Consider the following 21,124-nt stretch of genomic DNA (forward strand, 5'->3'; position numbering starts at 1 on the left):
TTCTGCTTGGATGTCCTTCCACCATGACACTCTTTCTGCAATTTTTTCATATGCTATATGCTGCATACTGCCTTGTCTATCTTGTCTTATGAAGTTCCTAGAGGTACAGAACAACTGATCCATCCTAGTAGAAAGCTATGATATCTCAGCAGTGTGAAGGTGATAAGCTGAGCCTTGTTGTTCCTTCCAGAATTTCAGAGCATCAACACACCACACAGACTATGTGAGTTTGGCTTTATCTCCTGGCCTGAGCCCTAGGGGAACCTGATTCACCCTGAATCACAGGTTGATCTAAATGAGTACATGTCTCCAGACAGAGCTAATGATTCTGCAGTCATGGTCAGTTCTCTCTTTAACTCTTTAAGCTCTTTACACTGATTTCTATCATGAGGAAAACTTCACACACTCATGGCACCCACAAAATGGCAAAAGCCATGCAGTATACCAGAAGCAAGCAAGTAAAACCACAGCCACTTTCACTTCTGTATTAAAAAATGGTTCTTTGCTCAGAGCCTTGCTCTGACAGCCAGCCAGGGTCACCTTGGTTCCCTGAAGTTATTAGATCCTCAGACACCAATCAGAAGTGCAATGCAGTCCAATCAGGGGACAATCTCATCTCCTCCTCATTCAAACTGCAATGTGTTCCACACCAGCTAGGGAAATGAGAAGTGCTTCAGCTTTCAAAGTGATGAACAATTCACTGGGAACATGTCCAGCACTAGTGAGGGTGGGTATTGCACCCCCCAAAACAGTTGTGGGTGCAAAGCTTCCTTTAAAGATGAGGACATCTCTGTTGTGCCCTCTGCCAGTGCTGAATCAGTGCCAGACAGATCAATTTCCTGCCACACAGAGCTATCCACAAACATGCCACGGGGCATCTGTGGGCCATGGCTATGCTGTTGTGACTTCTCAAGTTGTATCTGGTGAGGTGGGTCTCCCTGCTGAGTCTTCTGCAGGTTCAACTACATCATCCTAGGCACTCCAGAGGGTGGAATTTGATGACTAAGCTCCTGGACCCATTTGGGAAATTTTTAATGAGTTAAGAATTCTGCTGTTGCTTCTGTCAACAAGGATGCACCAGCATCCTGGCCTGTTTATGCATTAGCACTTCTTACCAGCCCAGCAAATTTTAAAGCAGCTTTTTATAAAACAGAACTATTTCAGCTGTGCAGCCTCCTGGAATGAAGACATTCAGTTGAGGTGGTAGTCCTGAATTTTAGGCTTAAAATGAAATGAGTGCAATTGGCTGACTTAAAATGAAATGAGTGCAGGGCAGGACACACAATCTGAGCAGGGTCCTGCCGTGCTGCCTGCATCTCACTGTGACCTCTGCTCTGTGCTCTTCTAGGCTCTGATGGGCTGTGCTCTGTACACATCCCCACTGCCGAGGTACACGCTTGGAATTCCTGCCTGGTGCAGGTGAGAATGGATAACTGTGGCCATGTCAGGAGATCCCACCTGCCTGGGCCCGCAGGGACTCGGCATCTCACTGAGGGGGCAGAGGTGGGCTCGTAATTGGGAAAAGCTGCCAGCCTCCTTTGGCTTTCAGGTAACATAGTGACTGCTGATGGCACAGCTTCACTCACCTGGGAGATTTCAACATGCCTGGGAAGTCATGGGCAAAATAATTTGTAGCCTGACAGAGAGTGGGAGATGCTCCCATTGCAAGCTATTTATAGATCTCTCACGCTGGTTTTGGCATGTTTTACTTCCTTTGTGAGGGCCATTATTTTACCAAGGAAGAATAATGAGAATAGCAGTCTGTTTACAGGAGTGGAGCCCTGTCTTTGTAAAGTTTTTTCTACCAAATACTGTTGCACCATACTAGCTCTGCCTGCAGAAGTATTTCAAAGTTATGTGGAAATGTTAATGAGAAGACAGATCCACTGATCTCTCAGTGCAGAAAAAGTGATCCCCATTGGCTGATATGGAAATAGGTAAGAACAATTCAGATAAGGGGTCACACCCATGCAAAGAGGTACTGCTAGAGCTCCAACAGGATCGTGTTTCCTGGCTCTTAGGACTGTGCCTGTGTCTCCCTGCAGAGTGGCCTAATGCTATTTTAAAGGTAATTTCTGCTTCCCCTACAGCTTCAGAGCCCAGTTGCCTATCTGCTGTGCAGACACCATGGTCTGGGTTTTGTTCCCAGGATTTCTGAGTCGCAGGGGTGCAGGAAGGCAGTGCCTGAGTGCACAGCACAAAAAACATCTGGTCCAGGCAGCCCGCGGAATGTCTGAACATGGGGTCCCAGCACAGGGACAGCAGGGACCCCTGTTTGACATTACCAGGCCATTTCCAGCTGATGGTCTGGTCTCAGTCCCAGTCAGTCCCTGCCCTGACAATGCAGCCCCACTGGGAGAGGGCTGAACAAGGCTTGCAGCAAGGTGCATGTTTGGCTGCCTGTGCTGCCCCAACCTCTGGACACAGAGCTCATGGAGGGTCTGTGCATGCTCTACATGACTTAACAGCAGCTTCCCTCTTCCTTAGTAGGAGGGTTATACAACTATCTCGTGTTATTTCAATCTGCTTTTGTGATTTTTGTTTGGAGGTGGCACAAGAAATCAGGCCAAATCCAACCTTCCTTCACCCTGGGCAGATAGTGAATAGCCATAAGGCATCTGCTGTGCTGACAGCCCTTTAGAAAACTAAACCCCTTTGCTAACTAATTCGTCTTTATCATTCAAAAGCTCTCTCATCAAAGAGAATAACTGCCAGTGATTTGTGCCAAAAACATTCCTTATTAGAAAAAAAAGAACACACAGAACATGACTGCAATAATAACTAGTGAGCCTGGTGAAACCTCAGATAAAGGAAAACAATCACACTTTGCAGATGGAGACATTTAAAGTGGAGACACTGACTTATTCCAGGTCACATAATAATTCTTGATAGTGCTACCTAATTCCTATTACTGCATTTTAACAGCCACATCCTTTCTTACTGTACATATTCAATTCTTTCCCCCTGAATGCCCTTCAAGTTTTCCATAATCATAAATAAAACAGTGGAACAACAGCCTTGAATGGTCTACAAATAACAGGAAAGAGTGTGATGCAGAGCTGAAGGCCAGAACTGGGTTTTGTATATATTTAGGGCCTTTAGGGACACTTTTTGGTATTTTTTGTAGCAAGTAGTATTTGAAGTTGTTGCTGTTGAATAAATTAGTATTTATTTCAAGAAGCAATGAGGAATACCAAATAAATGGTATCATGAGGAGGGGGGTGGTAAGAGAGCACAGAAACATATTTAAGAAATGGAAGCTAAGCTGTTCAGCTAAAAGAAATTTTTCACATCTGAATCTAGTCAAAACTTCAAGGTTAGGATAACTTCTTTTCCACTGACTACTTTTCTCTTGCATATGCTTCTCCATTTCCTGGTTCTGGCAAGGGCTGAAAGCAGAAGGGCACACTGTAAACTAAAATAGGCTAAACTGAGCTTTGGAACACATTTGCTCTGGGAGTGTGGGGTGCACAGCTGTGCTGTCAGACTGCCCGGAGCCCATGGCCAAGCACAGCAGATGGGACCAAGCACCCTTAGGGGAGGTGGAAGAGGAAGGAGATGCCAGCACACTCCCAAGCACACCCTCCCTGATCGTCCTCCAGGGCACAGCCACTGCAGGAGCCCTGCAGGGCCAATGCCTGTAAGACATCAAGCACAGGCAGCTCCAACAGCCTCCCTTCCCTCCTCTAGTTCAATGAGTATCAGTTCCACCATGCTCCACCAGGACCCAGGCTTGCCCCTCTTTCCCACCCAGTTTTCACTTGTGTCAGATTCATATGAAGAGCTGCTCTGTAGGATTTTCTTTGCACATGACTTCCATTTTACTTTCTTGAAATCCTTTAATTTTGAGTTCTACAAAATTCCTTTCAACCACAGTGTTGTTTTATCTCCCTATGATTTCTGAAAAATAAAAGCATCATCTCTGCCTCACCCTCATCTCTGGCCTTTCACCCACCTTCTGAGGCTGGGCAGGTTAGCATGGAGATGGTTGCTCAGGCAAGGCTCAGTTGTTAAGATATATAATTTCATTGCTGTCCCCAAATGAACTGTATGGTTTTAACAGATGGATGACAGATACTTAACAAGGAATTGGCTGATTTCATGGCAGAAGCTGAAGCATCCTGATAAAGCTTTGTGGGTAAATGTCTGTCTCCTTGATCAAAGCAGAATACTAACCCTTTACTAAGATGGCAGAAGGATGTCTACTAAGGGTGACAAATAGTCTCCTGGCATTGCTAAGGGGAAAAAGCTTTTTCTCAAAGAGTAAGAAAATGTAATGGTTGGGGTACACTCTTTCCCTGCCCCGCTTTCTTCAAAAATAAGTTAATGTGGAGAAGAGAGGCAGGATCCCCTCCACACCCTCAGCATTCCAGCAATACTGTCTTCTTCCAGGTCATGCTGCAGCCTTGGCAGCAGCTAATCTTTGGGCACTGTGACCTTGCTGCACTGCCCACGAGCGCTTGAAGGGGAGGACACAGTGAGTCATGCATGCTCATCCCTGTGGAAATCAACGCAATCAAGTCAGGGACAGATACATCTCATGGAAAGAAAAACAAAAGCACTCAGAGCAAAGCCACATCCCTGCTCCCTTCCCCATACCTGTGGGCTGGCGGGATCTTGCTTCTTTCAGGTAGTAGAGGGCCTTGTTGAAGTCACCCAGGTGGTAAAATGCCACTCCCGATCGATAGAGCGCCTTGAAGTTCTCGCCTTCCTTCTGCAGCACTTTGAGGCAGTACTCCTTGACCCGCTCGTAATTCACCAGCTCGGCCTGGAGCAGGCAGGCTGCAGGGCATGGGGAGGATGACAGACAGACAGGAAAACATTAGTGCTGGAGTTTCCCCTGCTCTTGCAATGTGCACGGGAGAGCAGCTTAGGTGAGGGAAATGACTCAGCCCCGTGATTCAGAAAGGGATTGTTTGCCAAACCCGATTGTTCGTAATTTAAATACCAATGCTTCTATTTTTGGCATTGAAAGCAAAGGGATTGTGTTTACTCCGGGGATACACATAGGCACATGAAACACTGGGGGAGAGAGGGAGAACATAAACACCCCTCCACAGCTCTGGAATGCCACACAGTCTTGTGGCAGTGGCTGGCTTTATTTGTTGTGAAATCGCTTCCCGGACTGAGCGCTGGAGCTCTGAAAAGTATAAAAAGGTGGACTAACAATTGGATCAGATTTCGTATTTGGCTTAATCCAAGGCTCTTAGGTATAAAAATAATATGTAATTGCCTTTGATCCAGGAGATCCTGTACAGAGTTTTGCTATAGGAAACGACAAGGGGTTCTGCCCTGCTGGAATGTGCTGTCAGCAAACCAGAGACACCTGAAGTTGTAGTACAGGGAACAAATGTGCTATGTTGCCTGCTTTCTGCTAAGCACTGCAACACAAGTTCATTCCCAGAGGTGAGTTCTGCTGACTTCCTGAAGGAAAAGGCAAACAGTAAATAAACAATATGTTGAGAGTTCTGTGTGCTGAAGGACAATTGTTGCATAAATGTCTAGGAGCTGAAGAAAGTGCCCATTGTGAGTTTCCCACAACTAGAAGTGATATAAAGGGGAAGATCCCTGAGCCACGCTTTACAGCCATGCTCATGGCTTTCTGTAGTGCCCACTCCAGTGGGCTAAATCTCATACAGGTGACCTGAGCATTATGAATAGCTTGGGGAACACTGACAAGAATGGGACATGATGCAGTCACAGTTCCAGGGAAATAAAGTTGTGCTGCAACATATGCCCATCTAGTGCTGCAATCCAAGGCAACTTGGAGAATAACACAATTTGGGGAAGGAAGGCAGAATGCCACTGCAAGGATCAGTTCAGAGGCTGGCAGTGTCATGTGCCAGGGCATGGGGAGAAATTTACCATCACAGGTGGTGTTACTCAGTGTGTCTCTGGCAAGGAGGAGACTCAGTGCTCCTGGAAATCCAAGTCATCACAGGTCAGGTGTCACCAATGAACAGCCAGACTAAATTTCTTGCATGGTAAATGCAGCTGAGAGGATATGGTACTGGGTCAGAAATGTGATGCACTTCTTCATCCCCTTTACCCATACCCCTAGAGTAAGCCCTACAGCCCTTTTTGTATCACACTTTACTTCATGAGAAGGAGGCTGGCTAGATGACCTCCTGAGATTCTTCCAACCTAAATTGGTCCAAATCTATGATTACTTAATGTGGACAAAATACATCTTTAACCCAAATACACCTTCAAAACTTAAACAGCTTACTGGGAACAATCATACACAGGCTTCTACCACCAGAGCACTGATGCTAGAGACGGATTTAACAAGGACTGCAGAACTAGTCCCACTGCAGGTACATTAAGTGACAGAGCCATTACTAACAAGAGCTTTGTCCTATTTGCTTTAATAATGGAATGTCAATATGAAATCTAACACCTCCTGCCATTATGTGCATAGGTATTTTGAAAGGTTCTGATTTGTTATTTGATTGCCAGTTAAAAACCACATATATTTCTAAAACCTTAATGGTGTTTCCTTATCCAGAGTTTGTCCCTTCCTATTTGTCACACATTGATTTTTCTCACTCTGTTTCTAATGGAGCTTGAAATGACTGTGCCTTGTTTTTCTTTATTTTTTAAAGCTATTGAAAAGATGGCTGTGTAAATTTACTGCTGGCTTCACTGCCCCGGAAACAGGATTGCTTTGTTTATCTGCTGACCAGTAACATGTTCAGCGGTGGCAGTAGCTTTCTGCACACTGCCAGTCTGAGCCAGCTTTTCCCGTTCTGCCTTTCAGAGCTACTAGGGGGTGGATTTCAGTTTCTCTGTTCATTTGCTACTTGGTATTTCCAGTGAGAGTCACAGAAATGACTCTGGGAAAAATGACAGGTGGTCTATTAACCTGTATTAACTCAGTAATTCCATACTGTACTTGCTTCATATATTCATTGAAAAGAGAAGAAAAACTTTCCCACATCCTGCTATTTCATAAACCCAAATGGGTTTCCAAATATCCAGCTGGGTTCTTTCTGTGACTCATACTCACAGTAAAGCTTCTGCAGGGCATCCCCGCTAACTGTGCACGTGGCGGGGAGAAGTCAGCACCACATGGCCAGCAGGAGAGACGTGTGTTTATCTGAACAAACAGAGCAGATGGATGTGCAGGAAGCAGTTCTGCTGGAAGAGCTGGCCACTTGGAGAGCCACTGTTGGAAGCGGCTGTTGGAAATGAACCTGAAGGGAGTATCTCCCTTATAAATATTTAGACATACGTGCTTCCAGTTCTTGGTGGCCTGAAATGATCTTAATCTACTGTGGTCCAATGGAAATACTGAGGCTGTTAGTAATTCGGCTTTCAGAAATGAAGGAGACATGGAATCTTTGTACTTCTTACCTAATTCAGTCAGGGGAGAATTGTTTTGAAAATGTGTTGTTTTCTTAAACAGATGTGTAACTCTGGCTGGGAGTGTTTCTTTACCATATCAAACAACTTATCACATTCCTTCTAATTTCATATTAGGCCCTTGGTGAATCCCTCTGAGGAACAGAGCTCACTCAGAGAGACCAAATCTAGAGGTTTATCCAGATCATCCTCCTGCTGTCTTGAATGGGCTTGATCCTACACAGCACCAGCTCTAGTAACTCTCTGGTGATTGAAGGGTGCTCTTTACTTGCAGAGGCAAACTATAGTTGCCCATTTCCCGCAGGTCTTGTTGTCATTGTAATACAGCACCTGGGGATTACATCTCAGAAAGGTTGCTTACCCTGCTTCCAGCAGCATGCGACAGTTATCCATCATATTTGGTTATCGTTCTCAATTTGGCAGCTAACTCATTGTGTCAGCTTAAGCAATAAGTAATTCTTAACTTTTAAGCCTATGTATGTCACATAGTGATGAAGAATCCCCATCTGCTGTAAAATAAAATCAAATCAAATAAAAGCCATCTTGAAACTACTGGGTATAATGTGCCTTGGGAACAGGGAGAAGGTTAATGCTATTAGCTCCAGACGAGGGGCCCTGTCCATCACACTTCCCAACTGACTGCTGATGTTTAAGCAAGGAAATAGAAAATGTGGCTGTTTTTCTTCACAAGAGTAATGTTAAAACTAGATTTGTACATTTTAATTAGTGAATTCAAATGCAGCCAGCTCCATTTTAGAGGTGCAGTATGGATCTGGTACCAGTAAATAAGTAAGCTAGTTTGTATAGCCCTGTTCAGCACAAGGTTGAGCAAAAACAAAGATTAAAGCACCTGGAGAGCCAAAATACATCTACACCTTTAACATTTACCAGCAGCTGTGGTGAGCAATGATGGGAAGTTGTAACTAAAATCCTGGCAGTTCAAGGGTTTGGATTCTAGTTTATTCCACCTTGAAATAATTTTGAATTTCAGAGTATCTTTCAGGATGCTATCTGGGCTTGACAGGTACCAGTGAGAAGGGATCCATGACAGCTTTTTTATTTCAAAGGCTAATGACTTTATTGTTTAGGAAACATCACTACATTTCTATACTGATTTTTGTTTAGTTTCAATTTGCTAGCCACACGTTACCCTGAAAAGCCTATGTATCCTTATTGTGTTGGTACTTTGAGACTCTGATCAAGTCGTTCATCTTCTCTTTATTAGCTTGTATAAAGTGGCATCTGGAATCTTTTACTGAAAAAAAAAAAACCCCACCAAAAAAACCCCTTATTTTTTCAGCTTTCCTTGCTTCTATAGCTACTCTCTGAACCCTCAAAGTTCAACTGATAGCGCTGTCAGCATCTTACTACAGAAACCTCTTCTGTGAGAATACCTCTGCAGGTTATGCAAAAAACTCGGTTTGGCCCTAACTTTTGGCTTCTAATTTTGGCTGAGTTAAAAACTAAGTCAGGGCGTAGCATGTCCAGGCTTTAACATGGAGATTTTGAACAACAACATCAAGAGACTTGCTTAGCTGGGAATTTTCACCAAAGGGCAAATCTTCATTCCAGAGCAATTGTCCAGACATATTTTATACCAGTGGCTAAATTCCCACTGTAGGTAAAGCTCAAGGCCTATCCATGTTACAGAACTCTTAAGAGAGTGGGTTGAATTGCTGTGCAAGCAGCATCAGGGCTGTGCAAGCATCCCTACCCTGTGGCATGTTCCTTGGGCTCAGCACACTCAGATGAAAATGCCTTCACCTTACAGGAAAATCTTGGGTTGCAAACTCATGTTTTACAAACTCCTGTTTTGTTTGCTTTCACTCAGGTAAGCTGGTTGCATTGCCTATTTTAGGATTTTCTTGCGCCTTTCACTGAAAGAGAGAGTCAACTGCTTATAAGCTGGTCTTTTAAGTTTATAATCTAAAATATTCCATGTGTGATGGAATATTTCCACCTTTGATATCTGCTTTTGGAAAATGTCGGACAAGACTGTTCAGATATTTTTGAAAAACAGGCTAGGGAAACATAGCTTATTTTCTCCTTGTTAAAGATCTCTGGTGACTTCCTCTTTGAATGCATCTCATGCCCTCATCATTTGGCTTTGCAAACAGCAATCTGGCAGATATCCTTTGTGTCAAGCAAGTGCCTTCTGTTATCCCCAAGGTAATCTTGAGCTGGCCAACTGGTAACCTTCTGAAAATAAAAACAGTATGGTACTCATATACTGTAGAGATATGCTTTAGAATCTGGTACCCAAATCCTTTGAATATTCAGTCCACCCTGGGCACAATCTGATCCAGAAAAATACTGTGATCTGAAAACTTTGAGATCATAAAAATCCTCTTTTTGGCTCACTGGTCACAGGAATAAAGAGCAGAAAGTGGAAACCAAGCTAAGAGGCGTTGCTTCAGTTACTACAGAAAGATGGGGGGTCAGAGGCACAGAAAGGGGTTTCTGGTGAAAGCAGTGCATAAGTGAGAACTGAGATCTATTGGGGAGGTAAAGTCTGGGTGGAGGTGTGAAGTTAAGAGTTTGGGGCATTGTGCTAAGGACATAGCACACACTGCTTCCAGCCTGGAGATCAAGAGGAGCATTTATAGCAGTGCAATCCAGATAGAAGAAACCAATCTCCCTAGCTGTGTATGGCAGCAGCATCTCTAGCACACCACTTAACCACAGTCACATCCCTGCTCTCAATCCCCTTTTCCTGTGCTGGGATATCACCAAGGGACACTAACCAGCACTGCTGAAAGGCAACCTTTGCAAACAGGGCAAGGAGTAGGTGTCCTGTACAAGAGTTAATGAGAAATCATGTGGTTGAACCACTCTTACATACCTGTGCAGAAAGGTCTGAATCCAAATGACCTTTCTTTTCAACCCTTAGAAGGAAAAAACATCCTGTATTGATTTGTTTAGTTGCAATGCAGAGAGAAGTAGCTAAACTAATTACTGCTTAAGCCTGAAGTGGATCTTCCCTCTTTACTGTATTTATTCTTGACTCCACCACTAGAGTTTAACAACATATGTGAATTGTTCCTCTCTAGCAAGTGCTAGGTACTCCAGCCACTACAAACTCAACCTGTATTTCACAAATTGACAGTGTCATTCCCAGAAATAACTGCAATTAAACTCTGCAAAATACTTCACTTTCAGATATGATCTCACCTTAGGTATAGCAGCCAGCAGTTCACTTATAATCTATTTAATTGCAGGAAGATGGTTCCTATTCTTGCTCTGGGGTTCTACTTTGGGAAACATGATTGATACTTTAATATAATTCCTTCAGGGTTTTATTCAGACATTTGATTAAGACCTTCATATATCATTGAACAGGCTTTGTTCTCACATCTTTTTAAGGCTCAAAATAACAGGGCAGACTAAGAGAGTCCTGTATTTCAGAAGGCTTGGTGATGCTCTCCCTCAGGAAAGAGAAAACATGGTAGTGGTTAGTTCTAGTTTAAGCATTTGGGAAATTATTGGAATATAACAACAATAATAACAATAACAAAACCCAAATCAAACAGGAGGCAGCAGGGGGATAGGGGATGGGGAAAGAAAAAATATTTGTCTTGGATTAGACAGCAGCCTTCTAACCATGCCACTAATGCACGTATCATTAACCCCTGTTTGCTGCAGACTGTGTAAATGGTGTTGACAAACAGCACATGGGGTTTACAATGTTCACTGGAAGAATTAAAATGGCTACTATTACTATATGAGACTGAAAATGTCAGTCATGTGTTAGTAATTTCAATATAATTAATTTCTAAAATAAATCGGGTAACGTGATTCACAAGATGATGCTGAAAATGTAAAGGGTTATTTTAGATTTAAAGTCACCTTGGACTTCAATACAATTTTAATGTACAGCATAAAAAGAACTGACTACTGGAATGCTTATCCAAATTTCTCTGGATTTATTGATCCTGAGTTTGTAAACTGCACAGGCTACATGTAGAAGGCACAGCCCAAGCTTTAACCTGTGTTTTAACTCGTGTTAAATTTTCAATAGATTGGTACTAAAAGAAGCCATATAATGTGTGAATGTAAGAAGCCTGCAGCAGAGGAACTGAGAAAAGCATCCATATCTCCACAGAGCTCCGTGTGTGCTGTGCCTTTCAAGAATGCAAACCAGCATTCCTCAAAAGAGGATGCTTAAAATATCTATTTTTTTTCAGAGAAATGCTGCATGCAGTTTCCCTACAAGACTGAGACACTAATTAGGATCTACAGTTTCCAAACAATCTCTTCCATTAAATATTTCTCTTCTTTCTCTATAGTCCAAGCTTGCAAACAAAGAGAATTCTCTGGCTTCTCACCAATAAAAAGCTAATTATAGACAGCTTGATAATGTCTGACAATAATCTGGTCAGCTGACTCCTAGTTCCCAGACAACCTTAATGGAATGAAAAGGGAATATCACAATGACAGCCTTTCCAGCCAGTGGCTCTCATTTATTCCTCTCCAGGTACCAAAAAGGCCTAAACATACCCGTATGTTTCTGCTTGCAGGGAAATGGGTGGAAAATTAAAATCCAAACTGTAGGACAGGTTGCCTCTCTCCATAGGGAGGGATTAATGCTAAATGAAGTATGGATCCACAAATGTTTGTAGAGCCCAAAGTGAGCCACCTCTTCCAAACAGCCTTCCCCTTCTTCTCAGCCTGACTCAATTTGTGAACAGATACCAACTGTTCCTCCCCCTCCTGCCATCCTGGCAATGCTTTCCTTCCAATACATAGCATGGTCTCTTTCTGTTCTCTGCTGCTCCTGAGTCCTTCATACCCGTCAAGAAGAAGGATCCCAACTTCATCATTCCAATTAGTTCTTCTAGGAGAGAGAGAGGCACTAGCAGTGACTGAAGTACACTGGTGCTTCCTTCCACTGTGGTACACATTAAAAGGTATTTAGTAGTTCTCAAAGGAGCTGCTGAGTCTGTGTGTCAGGCTTTTTGTGGCTGGCAGCCTACCCTAGGACTAATATGAGCTGTCAGAACAGATCAGTTGAACTCCAGTCTGTGATAGGATGATCAATCTTGAAGATAAAGGAAAAACAGTAGATATCTTGGCTTTCACACTAGTCTAATGACAAATTTTAGTACATTTTCTTAAGCAAGTTGAAGTAGCATAGTCTAAATGAATAGACTTAATTCTCTTAACAAAATGAAAGGCAACGTTAAGTAGTTTGCACTGATGTGTCCTAGGCCCCATGGCATTTGGTATTGTCAATACAGACCTAAATGACAGACTGTAGACTGTCTTGTCATTTTGCCCATAACTTCTAGATGTGAGAAGCTAGTATCTGTTGGAAGTTTGGGGCAGAATTCCAGAGGATCCCCACAAATTGGTGGTGGTGTTCTGATAAAAACAGGATTCAATTCGATAGTGGCAAGTTAGAAGTTCTACAGATCTGCAGGAAAAGACTCAACTGTGTAAGTCAAGCAGAGGAACAGGTAGTTGGAAAGCAATTCTGCTGAAAATCCACAGGAGGACCCTGACAATAACAAGTGGTCCAGAGAGGACAGGGCCTCACCAAGACAGTGAGGGAAGAGAGGCTAACTTTATTCATCCACATAAAAAGAAAAAAAGCAACTCAAATGCAAAGAAGGTTATAACCAAGAAACTGTCTGTTCTTGTACTCAGAGAGTAAGGAGAGGGCTTGCATTTCAGCTAGGAAAAACTCTATAACAGTGAAAAGAGTAAACCTTTGAAAGAGACTGCTTGGGAAAATTGTGAAGGTTCATAGCTTTGCAAATACTTAAGAACAGGTTAAGCAAATGTTACTTGAGATATGTCTTATCTGTAAACTTGTACCACCCATGGGTACGGATGGAAGACTGTTGACAGCTCTTCAGTCTGATTCTTGATTGTCCTGAACACTCAGAGCATGCACATCCTGGGTTGCCCTTGACAGCTGCCATTTAGTTCTAATTCCTATCAAAAGGTCCTGTTGGAGGATGTCAGAGCAACATCCTGGCCAGACATGGGGACAGATAAGCATTTAAGAACAGCTGGCATGACTGCTAGCCTTTGCTATGTGATTATATTCCACTGTCTCATACTTCTGTAGGTTTGAAGAGCCTATTTAAAAGTGTTCATTATTTCTGTACTATGGTTCTTAAGCTACTTTAAGATAAGTTTGTGGTGCTTTTTGCTTCCTTTTTGTGACAAATTCAGTGATGTAATACTGCAGTTTTCCTTCAAAGAGCCAAGGCTTTGAGAAGCAAGGAATTTCAGCCAACTTTTCATCTGATCCCCACAGCTTCTGTTTTGTAAGAGTATTTTGGCCTACCACTTCCTGTAGTTACTAGTCCTTCAAATCAAAACCAGAGGCTTACTGAAAAATCTTGGCAGTGGTAATATTAAAGCAGTAGTTACAATCTAGATTTCAAGCAAACAAGAACTTTCTGAAGCCAAAATCTGCCTCTAGTTATGTATCAGCAAATCTTTATTTTACCAAAATAAAGAGCTTCACATGGAGATGATCTTCATATTGCACCTTTGTTTTTCTCAGCCAGGAGAGGTAGGAGCAAAGTCCTGTCAAAGCACTGATACAGCAAGAGATCCAGTCAGGTTTTAGCTACTACAACATTTTGATTCTATAAACTCTAAATTATATAATTCTATAAATTCTATAAATAAATTCTATTCTATAATAGCTCCTACTGCAGACACATTAGAAGAAATGGAAATTCCTTCTGTTTTTTTTTTTTTTTTTTTTTGCCAAGGCTGTTATTGTTGATCTGCCAGGTTAAACACCCTGGAGGTTTCCTCCTCTATGACTATATAGTAATCTTTGACCTGTCTTTATCTTTTAGAATCAGTGGTCATCTAATCCAGTCTTGTCCAGTCAACTAGACTTGGCCTTCAGGTCTGTTCCAGTTGCTATTTATAACACTGCCTCTTTGTTGCTGTTTGCTTTTGCTCACCTTGTGTTGCTTTACTTTCTCACTGTGGCACCTTCTCTACACTGTTCCCTTTCCTCCTCTGGGTTCCTGTTGCTACAGACACCCACTGAAGGAATCTTGTCCCTTGACTTGTTTTCACAAGAAAACAAGTACACAGAACTTTACCAGAGATCAGCAGCAGCAGACAACCATCTAGTAAATGTCTGGTGTTCAGCAGCAGTCAACTCCAACAACGGCTATCAAATATTTATAATTCTTACTGTAATATATTAAACACTGAAATTTAGGTCTTAATGGAATTACGGTATTTTTTCAAAACCCATATGAGACAAAGAGGGCCTTCTGTAAATAGGGAAGCACTTTGGAGGACATGAGGGATTTCAAGCTGCTTTCTCTGCTGAAGAGAAATGCCTGCTTTGCTCACTGTAGGTCAAATAACGGACAGCAGTACTTTGAAATGCAGCTGGAACAGCATGAAGGCTCTCCAATGAAGTCTCAGACAGTTGTGCATGCCATGGTGGCCTCAAGCCTGGCTTACTGCAGCATGCTCAGTTTGGGATGAAAGCTGGCACTTTATGCTGTACCATGAACAAGGCACGATGACGTGGCTGGGTAACATCTGTGTGCTGTGCCCTGTGGTGGCTCACGGTTCACCTCCCAGGACACATGACAGAGCTGACCACTGCAGAGTCTGCTAAGGGGTGGAGAGCAGGCTTACCATGGAAAATTGATTGGGACTGAAATGATTTTGGATTTTCCCTGAACTCTCCCTGGCTGAAAAGATTAATCTGGCAAGATGGAGATGTCAAATGAGGAGGAATATTTCCTTCATTAAATTAATTACTCATTCATATCTTTTATCCAGATCCAGTGTAGCCTAAAGCTTTTCCATTTTAATGATGTTTTGAAACAGAGAGAAACCTTTATGCCTTTGTGGGAGGGATGGAGAGAAGAACTGAAAGAATCACAGAGGCAAATCAAAAATAAACTGTTTTCTAACTGAAGAGAGGTATAAAACAAAGTTCTCGATCCTATTTTCCTTAAAAATGTATTAAACAAACTTACTGAGAAGAGTGATTTGTCAGCAACAGTGAACTAACCCTGCCTGTGCCAGGCTGTCACCTGTCTGAGCTTTGACAGGCCACATAGAGGCAGTTAAAGCATCACCCTGTCATGCAGTTGAGCCTCTAGTGTCCCTGCTTCTTCCCTATCTTCCATTTATACCATATTAGTTTAGTATCATTGATACATCTCTCTTCCTATCAAATCAAGCTGGCCAACAGGTTTGAAAGTTACTGAGAGGGGACTGACAGGCAGACAGCACAAAACATATGTACTTATGACTCATTTCCTTTGGAAATCAGGCTGAAAACAAACTTAAGACCAGAGGGATGATTCAGAATATCATTTGCTTTAAAAAGTCAGGGTTTGAACTATGCAAAAGCATAAGCCAGTCCTCTAATAAGATGTTTGCTCTTTAATATAAGCTGTGGCAAAGTGCTTCAGATAAAAATCACAGATCACTCCCAAAGCCTTCATAAACCACATTTATGCAGTGAATTGCTGGCAGTGGAAGGATGAGGCAGGAGTGCATCTCTGACTGGGGATAACGTCCACCCCAATAGCAGCTGTGTTCAGGCACCAGGAACACCAAAATCATTGCACTGAACCAATACAATTCTCTGTCTTGACTGTGCCTTTTGGATTAAGCTGAGGAAGATACGCTGTAACAATTATGTGATGAATGGGTTCTGCTGACAAGGATGCTGGTCTGAAAAGAGATCACTAGTAGGATATCTCAGGAATAATTTCAGAATGGAGCTTGTTTAGTGCTTTATTAATAGCCCTGTGCCAAAGTCAGAGTGACCTACTGACTGTCAAGTTCAAAGATACTGTCAAAAGGGATGAGGATGACAATGTCATATATAAAGAACTATATGACCTGGTACACAGAAGTAAATTTATTTGCAATAGAATTTGGTGATGCAAAATTTAAGACCATACTAAGAATTTTTTGCTAAAATTTTTGAGCTCATGTGTTTGGAAAAAACGAAGAGGAAAAGGATGTGAATACACCAGATGATCAAAGAATGACTGAGTCACTTATGTTTCATGGCCATAGATGGGAAAATTAAAATCTTAGAGAAGTTTATTCAAAAATTCAAACCAGTTAGCAGTGGTTCTCAAGCATGAAAATGTAATATTTGCTTTTCAATTTTTATGCTATTTAATAGGGCAGCGAATGTTCTGATTAGCTATATGTCTAAGCCTTCTTTTCTAACCTTATTAGGTTCTTTAACTCCATGATACCTTCTGGCACTTTACTCCCAAGTTAATCAGACCTGAGGCTTAAAAATTATTTTGTATTAATCTATTAATTTAATTTACCACCCCATCCCATGAGCCACCTCAGTCTGAGCTCCATCACAGTAGTTAGGGAATGTAAAAAGGAAAATCAATCCATTTGCTTTGTACTTCCAGTATAGGTGAGGATCTTCCACTGCTCTGGTTTCCTTGCAACATGGACACAGTACTGTGTCTTAAGCAATTATTCATTGCAAAGCATTTAAGAGGGCAGTAATCTAGGATTTGAATTATGTTAGTATTAAAAATATATGGTGACTAAAGTAGTTGAGGCTTAACTTTCCATCACATTGTTTGATGAAAGAATGATTGCTTCAGGTATGGTACAGAGATTCTGATTTGATCCTTTTTGAATCACTAGACAACAGAAAAGGTGCCTTTGCAGAACAACAGCTAGGGCTGACTTAGGATGATTTTCCAGAGCACCCTAAGACACTCCTTCTTTCATTCTTTCAGCTGATCTTGCAGTTCTCCTTCTTCATGATCAGCTGGGTGGTGTGATGTTCTCCCTGGGCAGCTCCTGTTTGCTTGGATTTATTCTCTGAAAGTGTGGATGAAATAAAATCTTTCTGCCTTCTTCCTCTCTGGAAGCAGGGGTGAGCAGAGGTATGTGAATTCTCACAGCTTCTTCCCTGCAGCTGGTTGAAAGATTCTTAGATTGTCCTTTATATCATAAAGATGCTTTTCCTATCACGGTACATTTCTGGATTTCATGGTGACTGCAGGGATAACACAGCATACTGCGGGGTAGATGTTTGTTAGTCACATTGGTCCAGGAATAGACAAAGAAAGCACTAAAGGTCTGACATAAATTTTCAAGTCCCAGACATGTCCTCGGCTTTTCATTTATTTCAGGAGTAAATTTCCTCTCCCATTCACTAGGGAATGTGTGGGGCAATGGATACGCAATGGATACCCCACTGCTTGTTTTGTATTCTCATCTCCTTCTGCTTCAGGTAGCAGTAAACAGCTTTGCTGTCTGGAGTAGAGTCTTTCAAACTGGAAAAGGCTGAAGATAAGGAGCATCCAACTGAGCTGATCTGAAAGCAGTCTTTACGTGTTAGGCTAAACCTTACAGACTCATCAGATGGGCACCAAATTTTCACCATTGCCTGATTGGGTTCTACCAAGAGGGCCCTGAATGCTCTTGCTTTACTGAATATGGTGACCTATAGCAAGAATAAGGTGACTTATACTCAAGGTAACTCATCTGAATTTCATCAGGTAGGAAATGAGCTTTCTGTCAGATGTCTCTGATGTGGCCAGGCCAGAACAATGCCAGGGGCGTGGAAACCGACAATTGTAATCAGGGCATCAAAGGAGCTTTGGAAGCAAAATTTGAAGAACACTAGTTTGGTGGCTCTTTGCTGGCTGACCCAGCTGTTTCTTTCCAGCAGCTCCCAGGCAACTGGATGGATGGCTAGATTATCAGAGTTTTGCTATCTGCCACTCTGATATGAAAGGAGTTGCTGTTGCCATCGATGCAGAACAATCTACATGACAGCCCCCTAAACTGGCAGCAAGTAAATGCAGTGGGCACTGCTCCCAATAAAGAAAGAAAGGGAATACTGAGCAGTGTCTATAAAAGTGGTTGCTTTAGTAGGGCAGAGATTTGGTCTGTCAAACACAGATGTGCTGGAGAAGGAAAAATTATGAACCCTTGAAAGCAACAATCTGTCCTGGGTCCTGAAAAGCTTCTGTAGCAATGTAAGTAAGGATGGTTGTTTTCTGCACAGAGGGACATATACAGGGTTGCAGTTCCTGCCTTGTTGATGGTACATGTGAGTGAAAAGGACTGAGATAACACCATAGTCAGGACCCTGAGACACAGGACTTGTCAGGCAATGATGTTTTTCTGGAAAATATCCACAACTACTAAAGGTGCAAACAGCGTGGGATTGCTTTTTTCCCCCACACTTCTGTTGGGAGGCTGTTGCAGAACTATTCAGTGATGGTGACTTACACTGCCTAAGGCTTTCAAGTTAAGTATGTGCTACTGTGATGGGCAGAATTGTGGTCATGGCCACACAGGACATGCATGTGTTAGAATTCATGGCCCTGACTGGAAGAGTTGGTCATTTTATCAAGGTGAGTGACACAGCATGTAAAGATAGGGAATAGTATCTCATGCTTGCACACATACAGTAGAGAGGTCACACAAAACCAGGTAACCAGCACCAACTGACTGGCTTCCTGTAAATGTCACATCACCCACCGAGGGGATGAGAGGGCCTCACTGGCATAACAGAGATGGGAGGTGTCTGGGAAAGAACAAAGCTTTGTGTGGGAGGTCAAAAAGTCTGACATAGCTGTGTTGCAACTGGGACAGCAAGTAAAGGAATTTAAAGGGTAGAGGCACAGACTATGCAAGCAGCCCTGACTTCTGTGCTGAGACATATGATGGGAAAACTGGGTACACAGGACAAAGACAAGGAGAAGCAGATGGTGCTATCCAGCCTGTGAGCCTCAGGGCAATGGTGTGTCAAGAATTTTGGAAAATGGGGAAAATGGGGCAGATTTTGAAGTTAAGATCATGACATCAGTTATTGCCTAATAATAGATGAGTTCTGGCATGTCAAGCTATGAGAGCTAAAGACCACTGCTCCCAGCTGCCACTTTTGCCATAGGTTGTCAGAGAAAAAACATGACTATGCCTAAACCATTTCCATGAACTGTCTTGTGCTGTTTGTGGCAGTGTCCTAAACTCCAAATGGCTATCCTGAGATTGATTTTTCTGCTCCAGCCCCACATTCAATAGTTACCATTTCCAACTACCTAGGCAAGTATAGAAAACCACTACTACCACCTCTTAGCTTCACTCAAGTGAGTGTGCCCCAGCTGGAGTTATGTTCAGCAATTCCAGCAAAGCTTCCACAAAGTGCACTGACTCTACAATCTTTGTTAGAGAGAACAGAATAGTAGCACTCCATGCCACCACAAGATTTACCTGCATTCATCCATCAATGTCCGGAGCCTACTGTTTCCCATCCAAGATGCAGTGCAGAAATGAACAAAAGGAGAGACATTCCTGAGCAGCCATTAGTAACACCTTTCTAGTCAATGATAGTTAATTCTGACTTTTTTTCCAAGCATTTTTAACCCTCAATATTAGTCACTGGTATGGTCATGTGAGTAAGCTGAAACCATAATTTATAGCAATTGTCTCCCTTTCCTATCAATTTCTCATCCACGAAGCAAGAGAACAAATAAATAGCCAGCAATTTTTCTCAAAAGTTTATTATGTATTTTCTCTCTTTCCTAATTTTATTTCCCCCATTTCACAGTCCTTTGTATGTTACTTTCTGAGACACAACACAATGTCAAGAAGCTTGCAATATTTAGACCTCCCCTTTTATTTACACGGTTTACTTTTACTGTTCCTTTCCTCACAGCAGCTCCTTTAGCATCCTAAAATCCTAATGTGTGAACTCCTGATGATCCTCCATTCTTGGAATATCTGTAGCAATGGCAGAGGACAGTGACAAGGAACTTGGGATGTGCTGCTGAACTGATAAGCAGTTCTGAGAGAGGCTGGAGAAAGAGGCCTGGAGCTGGGTTACATTTCTGGGCCTGAGCCCAAGTGAACAGCAAGAAGAGAAGGATGTTCTACCTGCTGAACCATTCAGAAGTGGCCCAGCTCCCAGAAAAGGTGGTAACAATGGAGCTTATGGATATATTTACCAGTTGACTGGGACCCAGATTTAACACTAGGTTTTACTGAACCAGCTGAACCATCTTCAGCACAGCACTGATGGAAACCTGTGGAGGTGTAAGAGGCTGTGACTCATTGCATAACTCCTGCTGAAAGAAACTCTAGGACTACATTTCAGAAGAGGATGGAGTAAAGCTGGAAAGATGTGCTACTACAGAACTCAGAAAACAGCAGTGTTCTCATGGTGGAAAACAAGCAGTACTCTTAGGTAAACAAATTAACCACTCTGTTCTTGGAGAGCTTTGTGATTTTCGGTATCTCCTGATTCATCTCCCATAGTAAGCTGTAGCTAAACTTTGAGGGATCTCAGGTCATCGAGACTGCAGCTCCTCTGGACAGTCTGGCCAGGGGATCTATACCTTCTCAGTTCTTTGTTTCAGGCAAATGCTGACAAGGTCAGCTGGGATAGGCTTCTCCTCACGCAAAGGGAGTTAAACTTGAGGTAGAAGTGGATGCAAAAAAACCTGCAACCCACAGAGCCTTAAGTTTTGAAAAAGCTTGGGATAAATAGTGACATATATGGAGAAAAACACACCTTCTGCTTCAGCAAGAGATGGTCTCCGACACATATCACTTAAACCAAGGTTGGTGGCAGCTTGCTATCCTTTCTTTTCCCTCCCTCATGCCCCCCTGGCATCTGGATGTATTTCCATCCCACCCTTCCAAAGCACAAGAAACTTTGTGCACAGGGGAGATCTTTGTTATCCTAAACAAAAAGGAATAGGTGAATACTGTGTATTTCTAAAGAGCAATTCATGACAATAGCTTTAAA

The 21,124-nt window shown here is 42.5% G+C and overlaps 1 protein-coding gene across 1 annotated transcript in view; it reads right to left on the reverse strand.

Annotated features, from left to right (window-relative positions):
• The window catches only part of TTC9 (tetratricopeptide repeat domain 9), a 28,205-nt gene that overhangs the window by 1,666 nt on the left and 5,415 nt on the right, over positions 1 to 21,124 (reverse strand). The window contains exon 2 of the mRNA XM_059475384.1: positions 4,600 to 4,782. Coding sequence (XP_059331367.1) covers positions 4,600 to 4,782 — 183 coding nt within the window. The remainder of the gene's footprint in view (positions 1 to 4,599; positions 4,783 to 21,124) is intronic.

The sequence above is a fragment of the Ammospiza nelsoni genome, chromosome 6 (assembly GCF_027579445.1).
Source record: "Ammospiza nelsoni isolate bAmmNel1 chromosome 6, bAmmNel1.pri, whole genome shotgun sequence".
Classification (NCBI taxonomy): domain Eukaryota; kingdom Metazoa; phylum Chordata; class Aves; order Passeriformes; family Passerellidae; genus Ammospiza; species Ammospiza nelsoni.